This window comes from Rousettus aegyptiacus, unplaced genomic scaffold, assembly GCF_014176215.1.
Source record: "Rousettus aegyptiacus isolate mRouAeg1 unplaced genomic scaffold, mRouAeg1.p scaffold_m13_p_4, whole genome shotgun sequence".
Lineage (NCBI taxonomy): Eukaryota > Metazoa > Chordata > Mammalia > Chiroptera > Pteropodidae > Rousettus > Rousettus aegyptiacus.
Window position 1 is genome coordinate 155,140,762 of NW_023416307.1, and position 16,052 is coordinate 155,156,813.

At 57.7% G+C, this 16,052-nt stretch overlaps 1 protein-coding gene across 1 annotated transcript; it reads left to right on the forward strand.

Moving 5' to 3' along the window:
- Positions 1-2,801: 2,801 nt before the first annotated feature.
- P4HTM (prolyl 4-hydroxylase, transmembrane) lies at positions 2,802-15,925 on the forward strand. Its single transcript, XM_016149797.2, has 9 exons — positions 2,802-3,153; positions 3,311-3,392; positions 11,068-11,258; positions 12,056-12,152; positions 13,049-13,211; positions 13,691-13,876; positions 14,592-14,682; positions 14,893-15,016; positions 15,494-15,925. Exons 1-9 carry the CDS (start codon positions 2,812-2,814, stop codon positions 15,712-15,714), a joined length of 1,497 nt encoding a protein of 498 aa, XP_016005283.2. The 5' UTR covers positions 2,802-2,811; the 3' UTR covers positions 15,715-15,925.
- Positions 15,926-16,052: the final 127 nt, after the last annotated feature.

The window sequence follows — 16,052 nt, forward strand, 5'->3', positions numbered from 1 at the left end:
CGGAAGCTCCAGGGTGAAGGCTGCAGAGCTGTGGGCGGCATGCGCAAAGCAGCCAAAGCCAGAGAGGCCCCAGATGCTGCCAGTCTGAACACACCCGCTCTTTGGACCTTGAGTGTGCCAAGCCCTGTGATTGGCACCCGGGCATACAATGATGTGCGAAAGATACATGGAGTCCACCCCCTGGGAGCCTCCGGAACATGGACACAGATGGAATTGATCATTAGTGGATGTTTTCACTGAGGCAGCAAGGTCAGGGGCCACTTCTGCGGATCAGTGGGCAGGGTACGGTGGCCTTGGTCATACCATAAAAGAACAAGAGAAGATGGCACATTCTAGCAATCTAGAGTAAGGATTTTCCTACATGACATGGTCCCCTGGGGGTTATGCAACAATCTGAGCATTGCCTATGGACTAGGTTCTGTTATGGTCACTGAGGTCACAGCCGTTGATCTTAGCTTGTCAAACCAATTCCTGTCCCCACAAGACAATCACTAAGGATGGACTGGGCACATACCCAATTAGTTCTCACATCAGCCCTGTGCAGATGCTGTCAAAGTCCATACTACATAGCTGTTAATGATGCAAAGTAATTTGCCCAAGGTCACCACTGCTAGCAAATTGCAAAACATTCACATTAGAAACTGGACAGTAAGTCCAATTTTTGTAACACAGCACAGGCCCATATTTGACCATCAATGACCGAAGTGGGACTGGCGCCAGCATGACTGAGAGGTTTAGGTATCAAAAGGGCCATAGGTTTTAAAAGGCCAAGAAATTATAATGATGTGTGAAATTCCCACAGCCAACAGCAGGTGGAGCAGAATCGGGCGAGGCAGCACCTCCCCCCACCCCGCTTGCCTTCTGTTGTCTGGCGATGAGCTGACAGGAGTCGTGCCTGGCACTAGACGTAAGTGGCACTTCCAGGTAATAGAAATGTAGGAGAATGGGATTCTGGAACATAGGAACATGGGGATTTCCTGGTGACCTGATCATAAGTTTGAAAAGGCTAAAGGAAATGGTCTCAACATCCATTCCTGGGTATCAAAAAACCATGACATCCTTGGTAAAATTGTGACTCTTGGTATTTATCATACTTAAGAACTTAGGGAATTCATATGATTTTGGAGGAAAAGTCGTTTATTATAATTAAAAATTAAATTGAGAGACTTCTGACCTAACTAGAGTGGATTAAAGACATGCTGCAGGAAATTTGGACACTTCTAAACTGGGAATAGAATTTTCATCTGTTTAAATCAGAAACATTTCTTTTGGAATCCATTTCAAGGAGAAGGGCCAGATCCTCACTGCCTGTCTTTGCGTGCATGCGGGGCGGGGGGGGGGGGGGGGGGGGGGGGGGGGGGGGGGGGGGGAGGGCCCGGCTTGCCTGGTTGCCTGCAGAGCGGTCAGATCTCACTCCTGCAGCACCACGCTGGATCACTAGTGGTGTTTGGTCAACATCCTGGCTCTGGCCACAACAGCTCCCACCTCTTGCCACCTCCTCTCCTCTCCCCTCCTGGAAACATCCAGAACCTCTCCTTTGTTGGACAGTGTTTATCTGTGGTATTCTAAGCAGACTGAGGAAATGGTACCTGAGGGTGACTGGGTGAGCGGATGCACCCACTGGTAACCCGCCATTGTGTGTAGAACTTCCCAGAGAAGAGGGTGGTCCCACCCTTGGAGCCCCTGGCCTGTCCTACTGAGACCAGAAAATGCAGACTCTCCTGTTCTGGGAGGAAGTGGGAAGGGAAGGGTGCCCTTAATCCGCAAGGAGAAACCACCGGTGGGACCTGCTTCAAAGGTGTTTCTCTTGCCTGCATGTTCACCTGGGGGTCAGCTTCTCCCCTGGGGCGCGCGTGCCTCTCTGCCTGAGGATAACCCGGCCCTAGAAGAGCAGGGAGCCCCAAAATGCCCAGGCTTTGGCATTCGGTTACTGGTATGTCCTTCCACCTCCGCATTCGGTAACCATCTGAGTTAAATATTCCGCAGAGGCGATGGTGTCTCGGTACGGAAAAGCCGCCTTCTCCCTCGTATGGGCCAGCTGTGAGGCCAGGAGTGTTTCTGTACACCTGCTGCCTTCCCGCGGGTTACCGTGAGGGGTCTGACCTTCCTAGCGCCAGGGCCCCTCCAGGAAGCCTTCTCTGACCACCCTAGGTGGGTCGCACCGTCCAGGCGGTTTCTTCCTAAGCCTGACTCCTGCAGGCCTCCCTGGGAGGTGCGCATTGACTACAGAGCGCACCTCCAAGGCGTTCTTGGTCTACACTGGCGAGTGTCAAGTGCCCAAAGCCCTGGGTCCTACCCCGTCACGTGCGCTTCCGCGGCGCCCCCAAACCGCCGCAGTGCTGAGTCATCTTTTGGCACTGCTCCTGCTCGCTGCCACCCCACTCCTGGGAGCGAGGATATGCAGACCGTACTTTTCCGGGAGGAGGGAAGTGCGTCTTCGCCGGGAAACGGAGACACGTCCACAGGGGTTTCCCTGAACAGTGCTGCTCCCGCCCGCATCTACATCTGGGAGGCCGGCTTCTGCCCTGGGGGGTTGTGCATCTCCGCTCGACGACGACAACCGCGCTCGGGAAGAGAAACTCCAGGGCGGGCCGGGGTCCCCGGCGCAGTGAGAAGGCGCGCGGCGCGCACGCGGGCGGCCCCGGCCCGCGGCCCCGCGCGGGCGGGCGCAGCATCCCCGAGCGCCGTCTCCTAGTGACCGCGGCGCGCGCGGGCCCGGCGGTGGCTGTCCGGGCGGCGGCGCGGCGCGGCGCGGCGCGGCGCGGGCATCCCCACGGCCCCTCCCCTGGGCGCGCGCGCGACCTGGGCGCCATGGCGGCGGCGGCGGCGGCGGCGGCGGGCCCGAGGCCTGAAGCCGCGAGTCCGCAGTGGGTGCCGCCCGAGCGTGACCCGGCCGGGGCGGCGGCCGGGCTGGGCGACTGCGAGGACGCACCGGTCCGGCCGCTGTGCAAGCCCCGCGGCATCTGCTCTCGCGCCTACTTCCTGGTGCTGATGGTGTTCGTGCACCTGTACCTGGGCAACGTGCTGGCGCTGCTGCTCTTCGTACACTACAGCAACGGCGACGAGAGCAGCGAGCCCGGGCCCCAGCGCCGCGCCCCGGGCCCCGGGCCCGCGCCAAACTTGGCCCCCCTCACCCGGCTCGAGGGCATCAAGGTGAAGGTCCCCCGCCTCGCCGCGACCCGGGCCCAGGGCGCCCAGTCCGAGCCTCCCCGCGGCTCCCTGACTTGCTGGCGCGCATCCCCCTCTCGCCGTGGCCGGGGAGCCTTTTCCCTCCTCCGACGGCGCTGCTCACCGTGCCCCTTTCCCTTAGGTGGGACACGAGAGGAAGGTCCAGCTGGTCGCCGACAGGGATCACTTCATCCGAACCCTCAGCCTCAAGCCGCTGCTCTTCGGTAAGTCCGCTGGGCGCTCGGGCAAGGGCCAGGGGCTGCTGCGTGGTGGCCGCCTTGAGGCACATTTCGACCACGTGACTTTTGTTTTGAAAATGGCTGCTTCCAAGTAGCATTTTTTTTTTTTTTCCATCTTGAGATTTCCCAGTGACCCGCCCCACCTCCATAATAGATCGCAGGGTGACCTTTCCACATTCCCCTCTCTGACCCCTGTTTTCTACAGCTGATCCTTCTTCCATCGCAGGGCTGGGCAACGTGACCCTGAGGATAGTGTCTCAACATTTCACAAAAACTGTCTTTGGATACTCCTTGTCACCATTAATTCTGTCACATTCTAGAGTGGGGGGAAGGTGAGAGAGACTGATAACTGCTCCTAGCTGATCTCAGGCCCCTGAGGAGGAGTCACACTCCCAGAGTGGGCCCTGCGGGCTGATGGAAAGCAGGCTGTCCTACCGTGGATAAACTGGTGCCCCCAAAACCGGCCCCACGGGGGCACCAGTTGTTGCGACCAGCACTCAGATTCTTCTCAGGCTAGAGTTCTGTGTTCAGCCACAGGAGGCAAAGCCTTCCCTCCCAGGTGACCTCATTTGGAACCAGCATTATAGCTCACATCTTCTGAGCTCTTGTTACGTGCTAGGCTTCATGTGATCCTTTCATTTAATTCTTGCAACGCATCTATGAAGTGAGTGTAGATCCCCCACCCCCTCAGGCTAGTGGGTGAGAAATTGAGGCACAGAGAGCTGCAGTCGCTTGGCCAGGCTCACACAGCTAGTTCAGAGGCGAAGCTAGATGAGAACCCAGGCAGCCTGCCTCTCAGGCCTGCACTCTAAAGCCAGCGTGCTAGCCGTGAAGACTCTGAAATCCTTCAAAGACCATCAGTGTCAACAAGTTGGGGGGGGCCAAACACATGATCTTTTGCAGGATAGGTTTGCCTAGCCCAGCCCTGGGTACCCAGCCTCACTGACACACTTATCTGCAGACCCGGGCCATTCTTGGCTGCTGGAGGATGGAGCGCGTGGGAGGATTTAAGGAAGGGGCTGAGGACCACAGCAGAGCATCTAATGGTATGAGCACATACCATTAGACCTGGAGCGGAGGGGCCTGGTCGGGGTTAGACCTGGAGCGGAGGGGCCTGGTCGGGGATTATACCTAGAGCCGTGAGAATGGTTTCACATGCATGCCGTCTGAGGGGAAATAGGTTATGATGTCAGTCCTGTTGCAGGAAGGGCCCTATAAGGTGGTGGTGGTAGTGATGGTGACGGTGACTATTGCATAATGTCGAAGTCTGTGCCAAACACTATTTTAGGTACTGGGAACACAACAATGAATAAAATAGGAAAAAAACCTATATATCTGAAGTTGACATTCAAGTGAGGAGACAGACCATAAATAAACTAATAAATGAATCTGCATAGTGTCAGATGGTGATAGGTGATCACAGACAGGTAAGGCAGTATTTCAGGTGAGGTTGAAACTCTTAATAGGGTTGCCAGGGTGGGGCTCCCTGAGACAGGCATTTGAGCAAAGACCTATAGGAGCTATGGGCCCAAGCCAGGTGGCTGTCGGGAAAAGGTGTCCGGTCCAGGGGTACAGCACTCGCCCTATCACCTCTACACTGCCGTGACCAGACACATCTGAAGGAGTCGTGCTTTCTCTCCTCAGCCTTCTTGAGACCTGTATATACTTATTTCAGATTTATGTAAGGTTAAGTGAGCTAACCCTAACCCCTTAACATGCTGCTTGTCGCATCAAAGTCCTACAAAGCAGAGAATGCGAAACCCAGACCCGAAGTCACCAAAAGTAAATTACATGAAGCAGCAGAGATCTGGCAAAGGTAAACTGGCTCTGGTTCAACCGTCAGATAGATGGGTCTCTATCTCTGCAAATTACAAAGGGCACAATTAGGAGAACTGGGCAGCTGCAGCGAGAACTTTCTGGTTGGGGTCTTCATTTCCTCCAGACTCTTCTATTACTTTTGAGTCTGTTAGTTGAAGATGTCCCAAGTTTTACCCAGAAAGCCCTGAACCTTGCTGCTTAGTGAAATGAGACTAATGAAGCCACGATCAGTGATTATAAGATGTCCAATTGTGAGAGAGGGAAACCCCAGGGAGGGGCACCTCCCAGAAGCCGTGGTGTTGGATGAATCTCCAGGGGGAAGCCTCACCCACAAGGAGGGGAAGCGTCTATCCTCCGTGCCTGCCTGTCCATCTGTCCTCTGTCACTGTAAAGGAGCAGGCAGGGCCCGAGGAGAGTGGGCCTGCTGTGGGCTCTCCCACCTCTGTCCTTCTGCTCTTGGCTCCAAATCTGTGACCTGCCAGCTTCAGGAGCCCAAGATGCCAGAGCTCAAGGGGCGGGTGTTCAGGATGTAAGCTGGGACAAGGGGCCTGGGTTCTCCCCAGGGTGCCTCCATGTCCATGGAAGAGAACCCCACCACTTCCCAGGGAGGATCCCTTGCAACCTCCAGTCTCTCCCTTGGCAAAATAGGTCCTGTTCCCACCCTTGTAACTAGAGACATTTGACAAGTGGGACCTGGACCATCCTAAGCTACTGGGAAATACTTGCTTGACTGGTAGGCATTTCCTGAGAATTTGGAGCTTCGGAGGTCAGCTGAGGGCTTGGTCCTTTTCAGTTCGGAAGGGAGAGGCTGCAGTTCTGAGTCACTGTCTCTCTGTGAACATCACTTTCTTTCACTTGGCCAACTTCTTCCTCTGCCCCACCCCACTCCGCCCCACCCCGCACTCATTCTGTATTTAAATAGCAGATCAGACCTCATCACTTCTTGCTTGGTACCCCCAGGCCCCCTCACCTCTCAGACCTCATCTCCTGCCACCCCCTCACTCCCTGCTCAAACACCAAGCTCATTGCTGCCTCAGGGCCCCTGTATGTGCTGTTCCCGCCACCAGAAGGCTCAGACCTCGCTCTGCCAACAGAGGGGGCCTTCAGCTCCACCAGGCCTCTGCTCAGACATCCCCTCCTGTGAAACCTCTCTTGACCTCAAACTGGCCTGAAGAGATTCACAGGTACTCGGTCGCACCAGCCTGGTTGGTATACAAAACCAGTATACAAAACAATTTTATTTTAAAACCATGACTACTTTATCATAAAAGTTCCAAATGTATTCATTTTCAGCTTAAGAAAACAATTAGGCAGCCACTTAAGACCACTTTGCTCTTGACAAACGCTGGAGTCCCAGAAGTAGGGAAGGAATTTTAGTGTGCAAATGAGTCGAGGTCTGTAAGCAGTTTCAAGCAGTTTTCTGCATGGACCCCCCGCCCCCTCTGGCTGTTCCACAGGCTTGCTGCTTGGCCGGACTCAACCCAGTAAAGGTCAGGCAGGTACAGCTGAGTCTCTCTGGGGCTTGACAGGCAGCATCAGGCCCAGGGTGCCACAGCCCAAGGCTTGTGCCTGCCCTGGGGCTCAGCTCGGGGTGCTGGGGCTGGTGGGCAGCAGAGCATTAGGCAGGCTGTCATCACAGACTTAGGAAGCGCAAAAAGGTGGCCTTGCCTGCCCAGTGCACATGGCTGCCAGGGAGCTGGCCTGTCTTTTGTCTGGGCAGAGCACTACCAGCTCAGAAAGAACCCCTAGCCGTGACCATGGAAGTAGGTTTCTGCCCTGCTCGAGCCATTTGTGGGCGAGCCTCGGGGCTTCTCTGGACTCCGATCTGCAAATTATCCATGGGGATAGCAAAGAGATGGTTTTATGTGTGTCCGGAGGAGCACATGGTTTGTGTGGCCACCACGGAGGCTGTGGCTGCGAAGTCCCAGGCTCTCCTTGCTTGTGCGATAGCCTCTATTCTGGGCACTGGTGATGGTGCCACCTGCTCACGGCCAGCTGCAGATTGTGGTGGCCCCGGCTCCAAGTATAGGCCGAGGTTACCAGCAGCCGGTGGCCCTGTGCCTCCCCACTCAGCAAGCAGGTCCCAGCATGCCTTCCTCGCAGGAGGCTGTGCACACATGTGGGTGGCATCTAGCTGCAGCCAGCGTTGCAGGGTGGGTGCCCGCTCCCCTGGGGGCAGTGGGTCTGCCTTCAGCACCTCTAGCCGGGAGCCCAGGTGGAAGTCTGAGTGGCCGGAAGATGACCGGTTGGGCGGGGAGAGCCTCACCTTCACTGCTGAATGGGATCAGAGGGGCGAGATGATGAGCGGAACCTCTGGGAGTATCCCCTCCCCCATCCCTTCCATCTGGCGAACCCTCTAGTCTAACGCTCTGCCCTAGGAATCCAGGTCCTGGAGAAGGGCCGTCCTCCTGGATCCCACTCTCCTGAGCAGATGTTTGTTTTGTTGTGTTAGCAGTGCCTCATGCTCATTAAAGGGATGTATTTTTTAGCTCTCACCAGGCATAGCATTTGGGTATCCCCCTTTCATTGATCTTAGCACCAAGCCAGGAGCTGGAATGAAGGCCCTTGTAAGGTGTGTCTGAGGCCCTCTGAATGCTAGGGCCTCACCAGTGTCGCTGGTGCAAAGTGTGTCCAGGAGGACCTCTGTGGAGGACCCGGCTTCCGGCTTCCTGCAACTCGCAGTCCCTGCAGCTGGCTCCTGGCCCTGGGGGGAGATGGAGGGAGGAGGGAGGACCCCACTAGGCCGCAGGTGGGGGAGGTGGTGCATTAGCCCCTGGCCCCTCCCGCTTTCCCCTTTCTGAGACAGATGGCTGTTGTGGGTGATCCCTTTTCTTTCCCACTAGAGAGATCCATTTACTTGATCTCTGCAGGGAGTGATTAGAAAGGGTGAGGCCCTGCCTTTGGGGCCGAGGGAGGGCAAAACCAGCCTAGAAGCCCTGCACAGACTCACGAGGGCAGCCCCGGCGGGAGCCCTTGGAGATGGCCGCCACGCAGAGGTCCTGGCCCTAGGGGAAGCGTCCACAGCGCAGGATGGTTGGCCAGGGGTAGCTGTAGCAGGTCATGATGGGCGCGCAGCTGGCCTGCACGACCTCGCATAGGCTGCAGCACGGGCAGATGACCCTGCGCGGAAAGCGGAAGGCGGCTGGTTGCCCAGGACCAGGGTTCCTGGACCTCAGGCTGTACCTTCTAGGTACTCGAGCGCTGAGGCATGACCAGTAATTCCGCGGTTGCTGGGCAACGACTCCTGGTCACCTAGCAACAGACCTGCACCCCGGCTTTCTGCTTGCTGGAACCTCAGCCCTGCATGCCCACTCCCAGCGCTCCCGTCTCCCATCCCCCACCCGTCCTCCTGTAGCCCAGGCTGCTTTCCCCTGTCCAGTGCCCCTCCCCCTCCAGCTCTGAGCCTGGGAGGGGAGTGTGGGAGGGGCCCTGGCTCTGGGGCTTAGCTCCGACCATTGAGGGGGAGAGCAGGGCCCACCCTCTTGACCTGAAAGGCCTGCAGGACCGTGCAGCTTCTGGCTACGGCTGGGGTTGGCTAAGAGTGCAGAGGCCGCATCCTTGGGTTCTGGAAGAGCCCAGTCTTGCTGCTCCGCCATGGTCACCCTGAGGCTTTGGAACGGGCCCTCGCTCAGCGAAGAAGAAACTGAGGGAACTGTTCACGGGATAGGTTAGGCTGGGGAAGAGGGGTTGGCCTTGAGATCTCTGGAAGAAAAGGCCATCAGTGAGCCGTGGCTCCATGTCTTGCTGGGACCCCCTGGGCAGACAGTTTCCACATTTCACTGGAGATGGGGCCCCTAGCCCTCCGGCTAAAGCAGCCTGCCCACTTGCCTACCTTGACATTCAAGAGCCCTTGATGATTCGTGGTTCCAGACCAAAGGTGTTCACCATAGGTGATCCCCTGCCTGTGTTCCTTGTCCCATGGGCACCTGCTCCCCTCTGCCAGGAACACCCTGCCAAATCCTTCATCTTCCTCCTCACCCCTGCCATCACCCAGCACGAAGCGGGGCGCCCAGCAATGGTTAGGGAAGAGCTGCCAGTACAGGCCCTGAAAAGAGCTCTCCCCTGCCCCCCTCGCCTGAAGCCCCTGCCCTACCTGTCGAGGCACAGCGGGGCAAAGGGGGAGCAGAGGAAAAGGCGGGCATCCGGGTGGCGCTCCCTGGCCAGCAGGGGCAGCCAGCGGACTGACTGCTGCAGGCCTCAGCTGCTGTGTCGTGGTCCAGCAAGTTGGGCAGTCGCATCTCTGTAGCCAGTGTCGTGACACAGCGCCATGGCTGGGGGAACGGGCATGCACCGCATGGGGCCCCAGGGAGCCCCTGCCCTGCCGTCACCCCACAATACCAACAGTGCCACCAGCAGCCACGGCCCTCGAGACATCACCTGCTTTCTCTGCCCGGACCTTAGTGGGCTGAGGTTGAGGGTTTATAGGGCTGAACCCACATCCCAGGAGCTGATGTTCACCCAGCTCCTAGGTGCTGGGACCCACCTGTGTAGGCCAGGGCAAGCTGGCCTGGGCCATTTGCATTCGATTAGCACACCGCAGGGGACTATAGAGGTTGGTGGCATCTCCTTTGGGCCTGTGGATTACCGGCACCAAATAAACTGAAGAAAATGTGCTTTCTTTTCTTTTTTTTTGGCTTTTCTTGTTTGTTGATTTTTTAAGCTATCGGGAGCTAAGTCTGTTCATTAGCAATTTGCAGCAGCGCTACCCACCCCCTCCCCGCCCCGGGGATGACTCGCACCCTTTCTGGGTTTGCTGGGTTGGGGGTGTCAAGCAGACCAGGGGTGCGGGCCTTTGTCCTGTCTTCATGTCATCACATCTGGGTCACATACCCATGGGAGCCGAATCTGGTCGTGAGCATGGATTCTGGAGCACCACAGCCTGGGTGGCCTTGGGCCAGTGGCTGAAGTTTCCGTGCTTGGGGTTCCTCGTGGACAGGAAGGACAGATGAATGGGGCCTGGTTTCTAGGATGAGCCTACAGGTTAAGGACTTGATGTCACGTTTAGGACAAGTCACAGCATCTGTGCTACCTAAGTGTAATCCGTTGTGATACTCTAACTGCTCCAGTCCTGGCTGAGTGGCCGTGGCCCTCCCGCTTGGGCATGACTGGAACCTCATGCTGGGAGTGTAACCCAGAAAAGTGGCAGTCCACTCTGCAGTCTGAGGGGTCCTGGTGGCGGCGTGGCCCTTCCTCCAGTCAGTTCCTTTAGTGGGCTTCTTGTCCCCATGTCTAAGGAAGTCCTCTCTCCCAGGAACAAGGGAAATGGGGCTCAGACTCCAAGGGGATCCAGCCACTGGGGCCAAGCCCGGGCCTGACTGGCCTTTACTCAGGCTCAGAGGCATGGAGTATCCAGTGTATACTTGTTCCCAAAGCAAAGGATGCCTGGGGCATTTTCTCAGAGCATCTTCCAAAAACCTGAGTGACTCCCACTGACCCCTCTGTTCTGGGCAACTTGGCGTCTATCCCTCCACTTTTTAAATATATGCCAAGTAAGAAGTAGAGGTCGACTGTCCGCCCTTCAGGTTCATCCTCTGGCCTTCCGTCCCACCTCGAAGTGGGTTAGCACATGCCCAGCTCAGCTCCGGCTTGCCTCCCAGGGCTCCCCTGGAAAATATGTGCTCTCAGCATCAAAGAGAGAGGCCCCCGCATCCCCAGCGCTGGCCAAATTTGCAGGATAACTTGACCTTGGGGTCAGTGTCCGGCACAGATGTAAAGAGGTGTATGACGTCCTCAAGACCTGGTGACTACAGGGAGCACCTCAGGGACCCTGTAGAGAGGAAGGTACCAGGTGCATTTGTGCCCTGGCTCAATCCTTGGACTTGCCCACCTCCTCTTCTGGCAGAAATCCCTGGCTTCCTGAGTGCTGAGGAGTGTCGGCTCATCATCCACCTGGCACAGATGAAGGGGTTACAGCGCAGCCAGATCCTGCCCACTGAGGAGTACGAAGAGGCAATGGGCACGATGCAGGTCAGCCAGCTGGACCTCTTCCAGCTGCTGGACCAGAACCGCGACGGTCGCCTGCAGCTCCGCGAGGTCGAGATCCTAGGGCCTGGAGCAGGCACAAGGGAGGGGTGTAGGGTGAAGAGTGCCCCCTTTGCCCCGCTGTGCCCACACTTGTCCTGCTCAGCCCTGGCTCCAAGAGTCCGATGCCACCTCAAATCAGCGTGGGCATGCCCAGGCTCAGGGTCCGCCTTTCTTCCCCAAACAGTTCCTTGCTGGCCTTGTGAACACCAGAGGATAGCAGGAGAATCCACCTGGGGGTGCGGCATTTATTACTACAGTTCCTGGGTGTCGTGCCACCTGGGTCTGGATTCCTGGTGGCCATGGCCGGGAGCCCCACAGAATTCGAGGTGGAGTTGGCAGCTCTGAGGTGGCCAGGAGTCTTCATATCCCTCTGCACACCCCTCACACTGGGCTTCTGGGAGAGGTCTTGGTGGGGTGCGGGGTCGCTCGCCTATACAGAGTGCCCCCCTGAGCCTGGTCCGGTGCTCGTGCCCTGGCCAGGCCTCCCCCCGGTGCCTCTTTGCTCCTCACACCTCGCCTTGGGCATCTGAGTGGGACATGGGCTCGCCCTTCACTGTCTCCTCCAACCAGTGGACAGCGCTCCCAGCAGGGTGGATCGTGCCCGTGACTAGCTTCCTGGCCTCCTCCTCAGATGCCACTGGACCTAACGACCCCCGCTTCCACTCAGGGACCTTAGGCTTGTCCTAGTCCTTGCCCATGCCCAGTCACCTGAAACTTTAGCCCTACGGCGAGAACTGGGAGGCCGTCTGTGCTCTGGTGGCTAATCCGCTGGGGCCATCCCACTGAGGGACCATCTTGTGCTTTAGGTCCTGGCCCAGACTCGCCTGGGAAATGGACGGTGGATGACACCAGAGAAAATTCAGGAGATGTACTCTGCAATCAAAGCTGACCCTGATGGTGATGGTGAGCTCCTACCTCTCTGCAGTTCTGTCCCCGGGAGCCTCCTGTCCCTCTATACCCGGCCTCTACAGTAGCCACCTCGTCCTCACCCCTGGGAAGCAGGCAGGAGCCAGACCCTCCCATTCCCCTCCGAGACTCTTTTAACCTCATTAGGCAGAGGCTGGGGTACAGCAGGTAGGGGTGCTGGCTGGCAGAGGGTAGCGTGGGCAGAGGGAGAGCAAAGGGACAGCGAGGCCAGCTTGAGCTTGGCCATTCATCCTGTTCCGCCTGCCTCTCTCCAGCCAGGCACAGGGACCGCTCTAGCACACAGCATCTTTGGTCTGACCAAGGTCTCTCTTGCTTTCCTCTTGCCCACCTGGAGTCATTCTAACTGCTGGAATAGGTCTCAGCACTGAGTATGTTCTCCTTGGGATGGGACCTGAGGTCATAAGAATTTGGGGGCCCAGCCCTAGCTTACAGCCTATAGTTTGGAAGGCCCTGGACAAAACCTGGCACTAAATGCTGTCTTTCTTCACCTTCTACAGGACCCAGGGTGGTCACTGTGCTCTGTAGAGCCAGGCTGGAGAGCCAGGGGCAATCTGTGGCCTCAGGTCCTGGCCATACAGCTCAAACTTCCTTTGCAGACCCTGCTCTGGCCAGTCTAATAGGGGTTAGGCTTTTTCGTTGTTGTTGTTGGGGGTCAAATCATGGCTTAAACTGAGGGAAATGAATTTTTCTGGGTTTTCCTGTAGGGCTCAATGTGACAGAAGCTAGGTTCATCTGACCCAAGAGTCCGGGTTGGGTGACAGATGCACATGGCCCCCCAGTGCCTGAGGCCAGAGTGGGTAGGAAGGTGTGGCCTGCCACTGTGGCCTTCCCACCTGGGTTTGGTGGGCCCTGACGGCGGGTGCCCTGTGCAGGAGTACTGAGCCTGCAGGAGTTCTCCAACATGGACCTTCGGGACTTCCACAAGTACATGAGGAGACACAAGGCAGAGTCCAGTGAGCTGGTGCGGAACAGCCACCACACATGGCTCTACCAGGGGGAAGGTGCCCACCACGTCATGCGCGCCATCCGCCAGAGGTGAGCACCTGACGCCGCCCTCCCTGGTTGCAGGGTCCCCTCAGGAGCCCTTGGCTGAGGTAGAGAAGATAGAATTGATTAGCCAGCTCAGGATTAGCTTCCACTTGTCGACCAGGTTTGGGACCCATGGAAAGGCAGGCAGTTAACAAAGGCAAATTAGCCCTGTGGGCAAACAATATACCTTCGGGACTAGAGATAAAGCGAATGTTTGTTTTCTGCTAATTACAGAAATGACCTCTTATCTCGGTCCACAGGACCCCCTGCTTCTGAGCAGTCAAGGGTTTTGATAACCTTCCTGGGGGTGTGTCCCCTCCCCAATTTAGTGGAATTCTCATCTTTCTCATCTGGTGGGCTTCTCCTGTATCAGGGAGAAGGGCGCATCATGATTAACCTGGCGGGCAGGGGCAGAGCTTGTGGCCAGCTCCTTCAGGGTGCCACGTTGCACGGGGCTGCCCAGCCAAATGCCTGTTGCCCACCAGGGTGCTGCGCCTCACCCGCCTGTCACCTGAGATCGTGGAGCTCAGCGAGCCCCTGCAGGTTGTGCGGTACGGAGAGGGAGGCCACTACCACGCCCATGTGGACAGCGGGCCTGTGTACCCAGAGACCATCTGCTCCCATACCAAACTGGTAGCCAACGAGTCTGTTCCCTTCGAGACCTCCTGCCGGCAAGTACCTCCCACTTGGGGGCTGACTTCAACTCCCAGACCAGGCACCCGCATGACACCCGCACAGCCTTGCCCTGTGGGCATGCCCCTTGGCATGGGGCCAGGAGAGCAGTGGGCCGTCTGGATCAAGGATGCTCTAACCTCTGCCCCCGCCCCCAGGTTGTTTACCAGGTGTCAGGAATCTTGTCTCAGTGGTCAGACTGAGGTACCCACGAACACTGAAACTTGCCCCCAGAACTCTGAGGTAGAGGCCAAGGCTGGAACCCCAGTTCTTTCTGTCTCCTCCCCAGGTGTTGATCCTGCCTCCACTGCTAAAGGCCTCAGCTTCTTCCTTTGAAGCTGTGTCCTCTTCCCCTGCCAAGGCTGGGAGGCAGGTTTCCCGTTTTCCCGTGCCTGCTCTGGCTCAGTCCCTTCTAGTCACGGTCAGCCCTTCTGCATGGCCTTGCTGCCTTGGCTAGTCCACTTTTTCCAGCTGGCCCTTGCTAGTGCACCTGTGAGCCTGGCCACAGAAAATATTGTCACATACAGAAAGAGACTAAATTTGTGGGAAGAACAGGCTAAGGACATCTTGGGACTGACATGCCACACCCTCTTGTCACTGATCCCAGCCTGTCCCTCTGGGCCTTGGGACCCTGGGCAGCTTATCCTGCCCACAGGTAAGCCCTTGGGACCATCCACAGCTGGGGACATGCTCAACGGCCCCCCTGCCTTACAGCTACATGACAGTGCTGTTTTATTTGAACAACGTCACCGGTGGGGGAGAGACTGTCTTCCCTGTAGCAGACAACAGAACCTACGATGAAATGGTAAGAGCCAGCGGGGCTGTTACTCGGTGGGATGGCAGGGCCTTGGGCAAATGTGATACAGTCATTCCTGCCTGGGTCTGGGATGAGGGCCCAAGCGGTCCCCTGGGCGCATCTGACTGATTTCCCTCTGGCTACCTTTGGCTACTTGACCTTGGCTCCTGGCCAAACAGTGGGGACAGCATGAAAACCCCACCACCCTGCTGCCCACAGAGTCTGATTCAGGATGACGTTGACCTCCGGGACACTCGGAGGCACTGTGATAAGGGGAACCTGCGTGTCAAGCCCCGGCAGGGCACAGCAGTCTTCTGGTACAACTACCTGCCTGATGGGCAAGGTGAGGACCTGCGGCCAAGCCAGGAATGCCCTGAGGGAAGCCTCCCTTTACCCAGACTGAACTGCCATCCTAGTGGACTGTTTCTGCCCCTAGTGCCTCCCAAAAACCATCCTCGGCGGCTTTGGTGACCTGTGTCTTGCAGCCTCCTGGGTTATCTGGACCCCTGTGATTCCCTGACGCCCCTGCCTTCCAGCTCAGTGGGCCTGGGGACACATGTCCCTCACCAACCAAGGCTGGGGAGGGCTCTGGACAGGCCTGGCAACAGGAAAGCTGGTTTCAAGGGCTAGGGGTGTTGACAAGGCATTAGTTGGTGAGAGATGCCCAGCCCCCAATGAGGCCTTGAGGCCAGATGTTTGCCACCAAAGGTGTGCACAGTGGGGCCTACCCTTGCTGAGTCCTTGGGCTGAGGCCAAGCTCAGATCAGCCCAGCCTAGTCCCTCCCGTCCTCTCCCTGCTCACACCACCCTCCTCTCCTAGGCTGGGTAGGCGACGTGGACGACTACTCTCTGCACGGGGGCTGCCTGGTCACGCGTGGCACTAAGTGGATCGCCAACAACTGGATCAATGTGGACCCCAGCCGAGCGCGGCAGGCGCTGTTCCAGCAAGAGATGGCCCGCCTGGCCCGCGAAGGTGGCGCCGACTCGCAGCCAGAGTGGGCCCTGGACCGCGCCTATCGCGACGCGCGCGTAGAGCTCTGACGAAAGTGCTGGCCCTGGCCCCCAGCCGCAGGTCGCCCGCCGCCCAAGGTCGGGGGCCTTGCCGTCCTCCTGTCCATCTGCAGGCCAAAGGCCTGGCCGACGTCTCGCCTCATCCCCGCCTCCAGCCGCGATTAGGGCACAGTTCCTATACCCATGTTATTTATTGCGTACAGACCATGCTGCCCCGATGAATAAAAGCACACTCCTTTGAGCTGATTGGCAAAGGATCTCCAGGCAGGAGGCAGAGCGGGTAGGCGGGGGCTCGGCGAGTCACGTGAGGGGGAGGAGTCGAGGGCGGCCCCGCCAATCGCGAGCTGGATCGCATGGGGCGAAGGGTC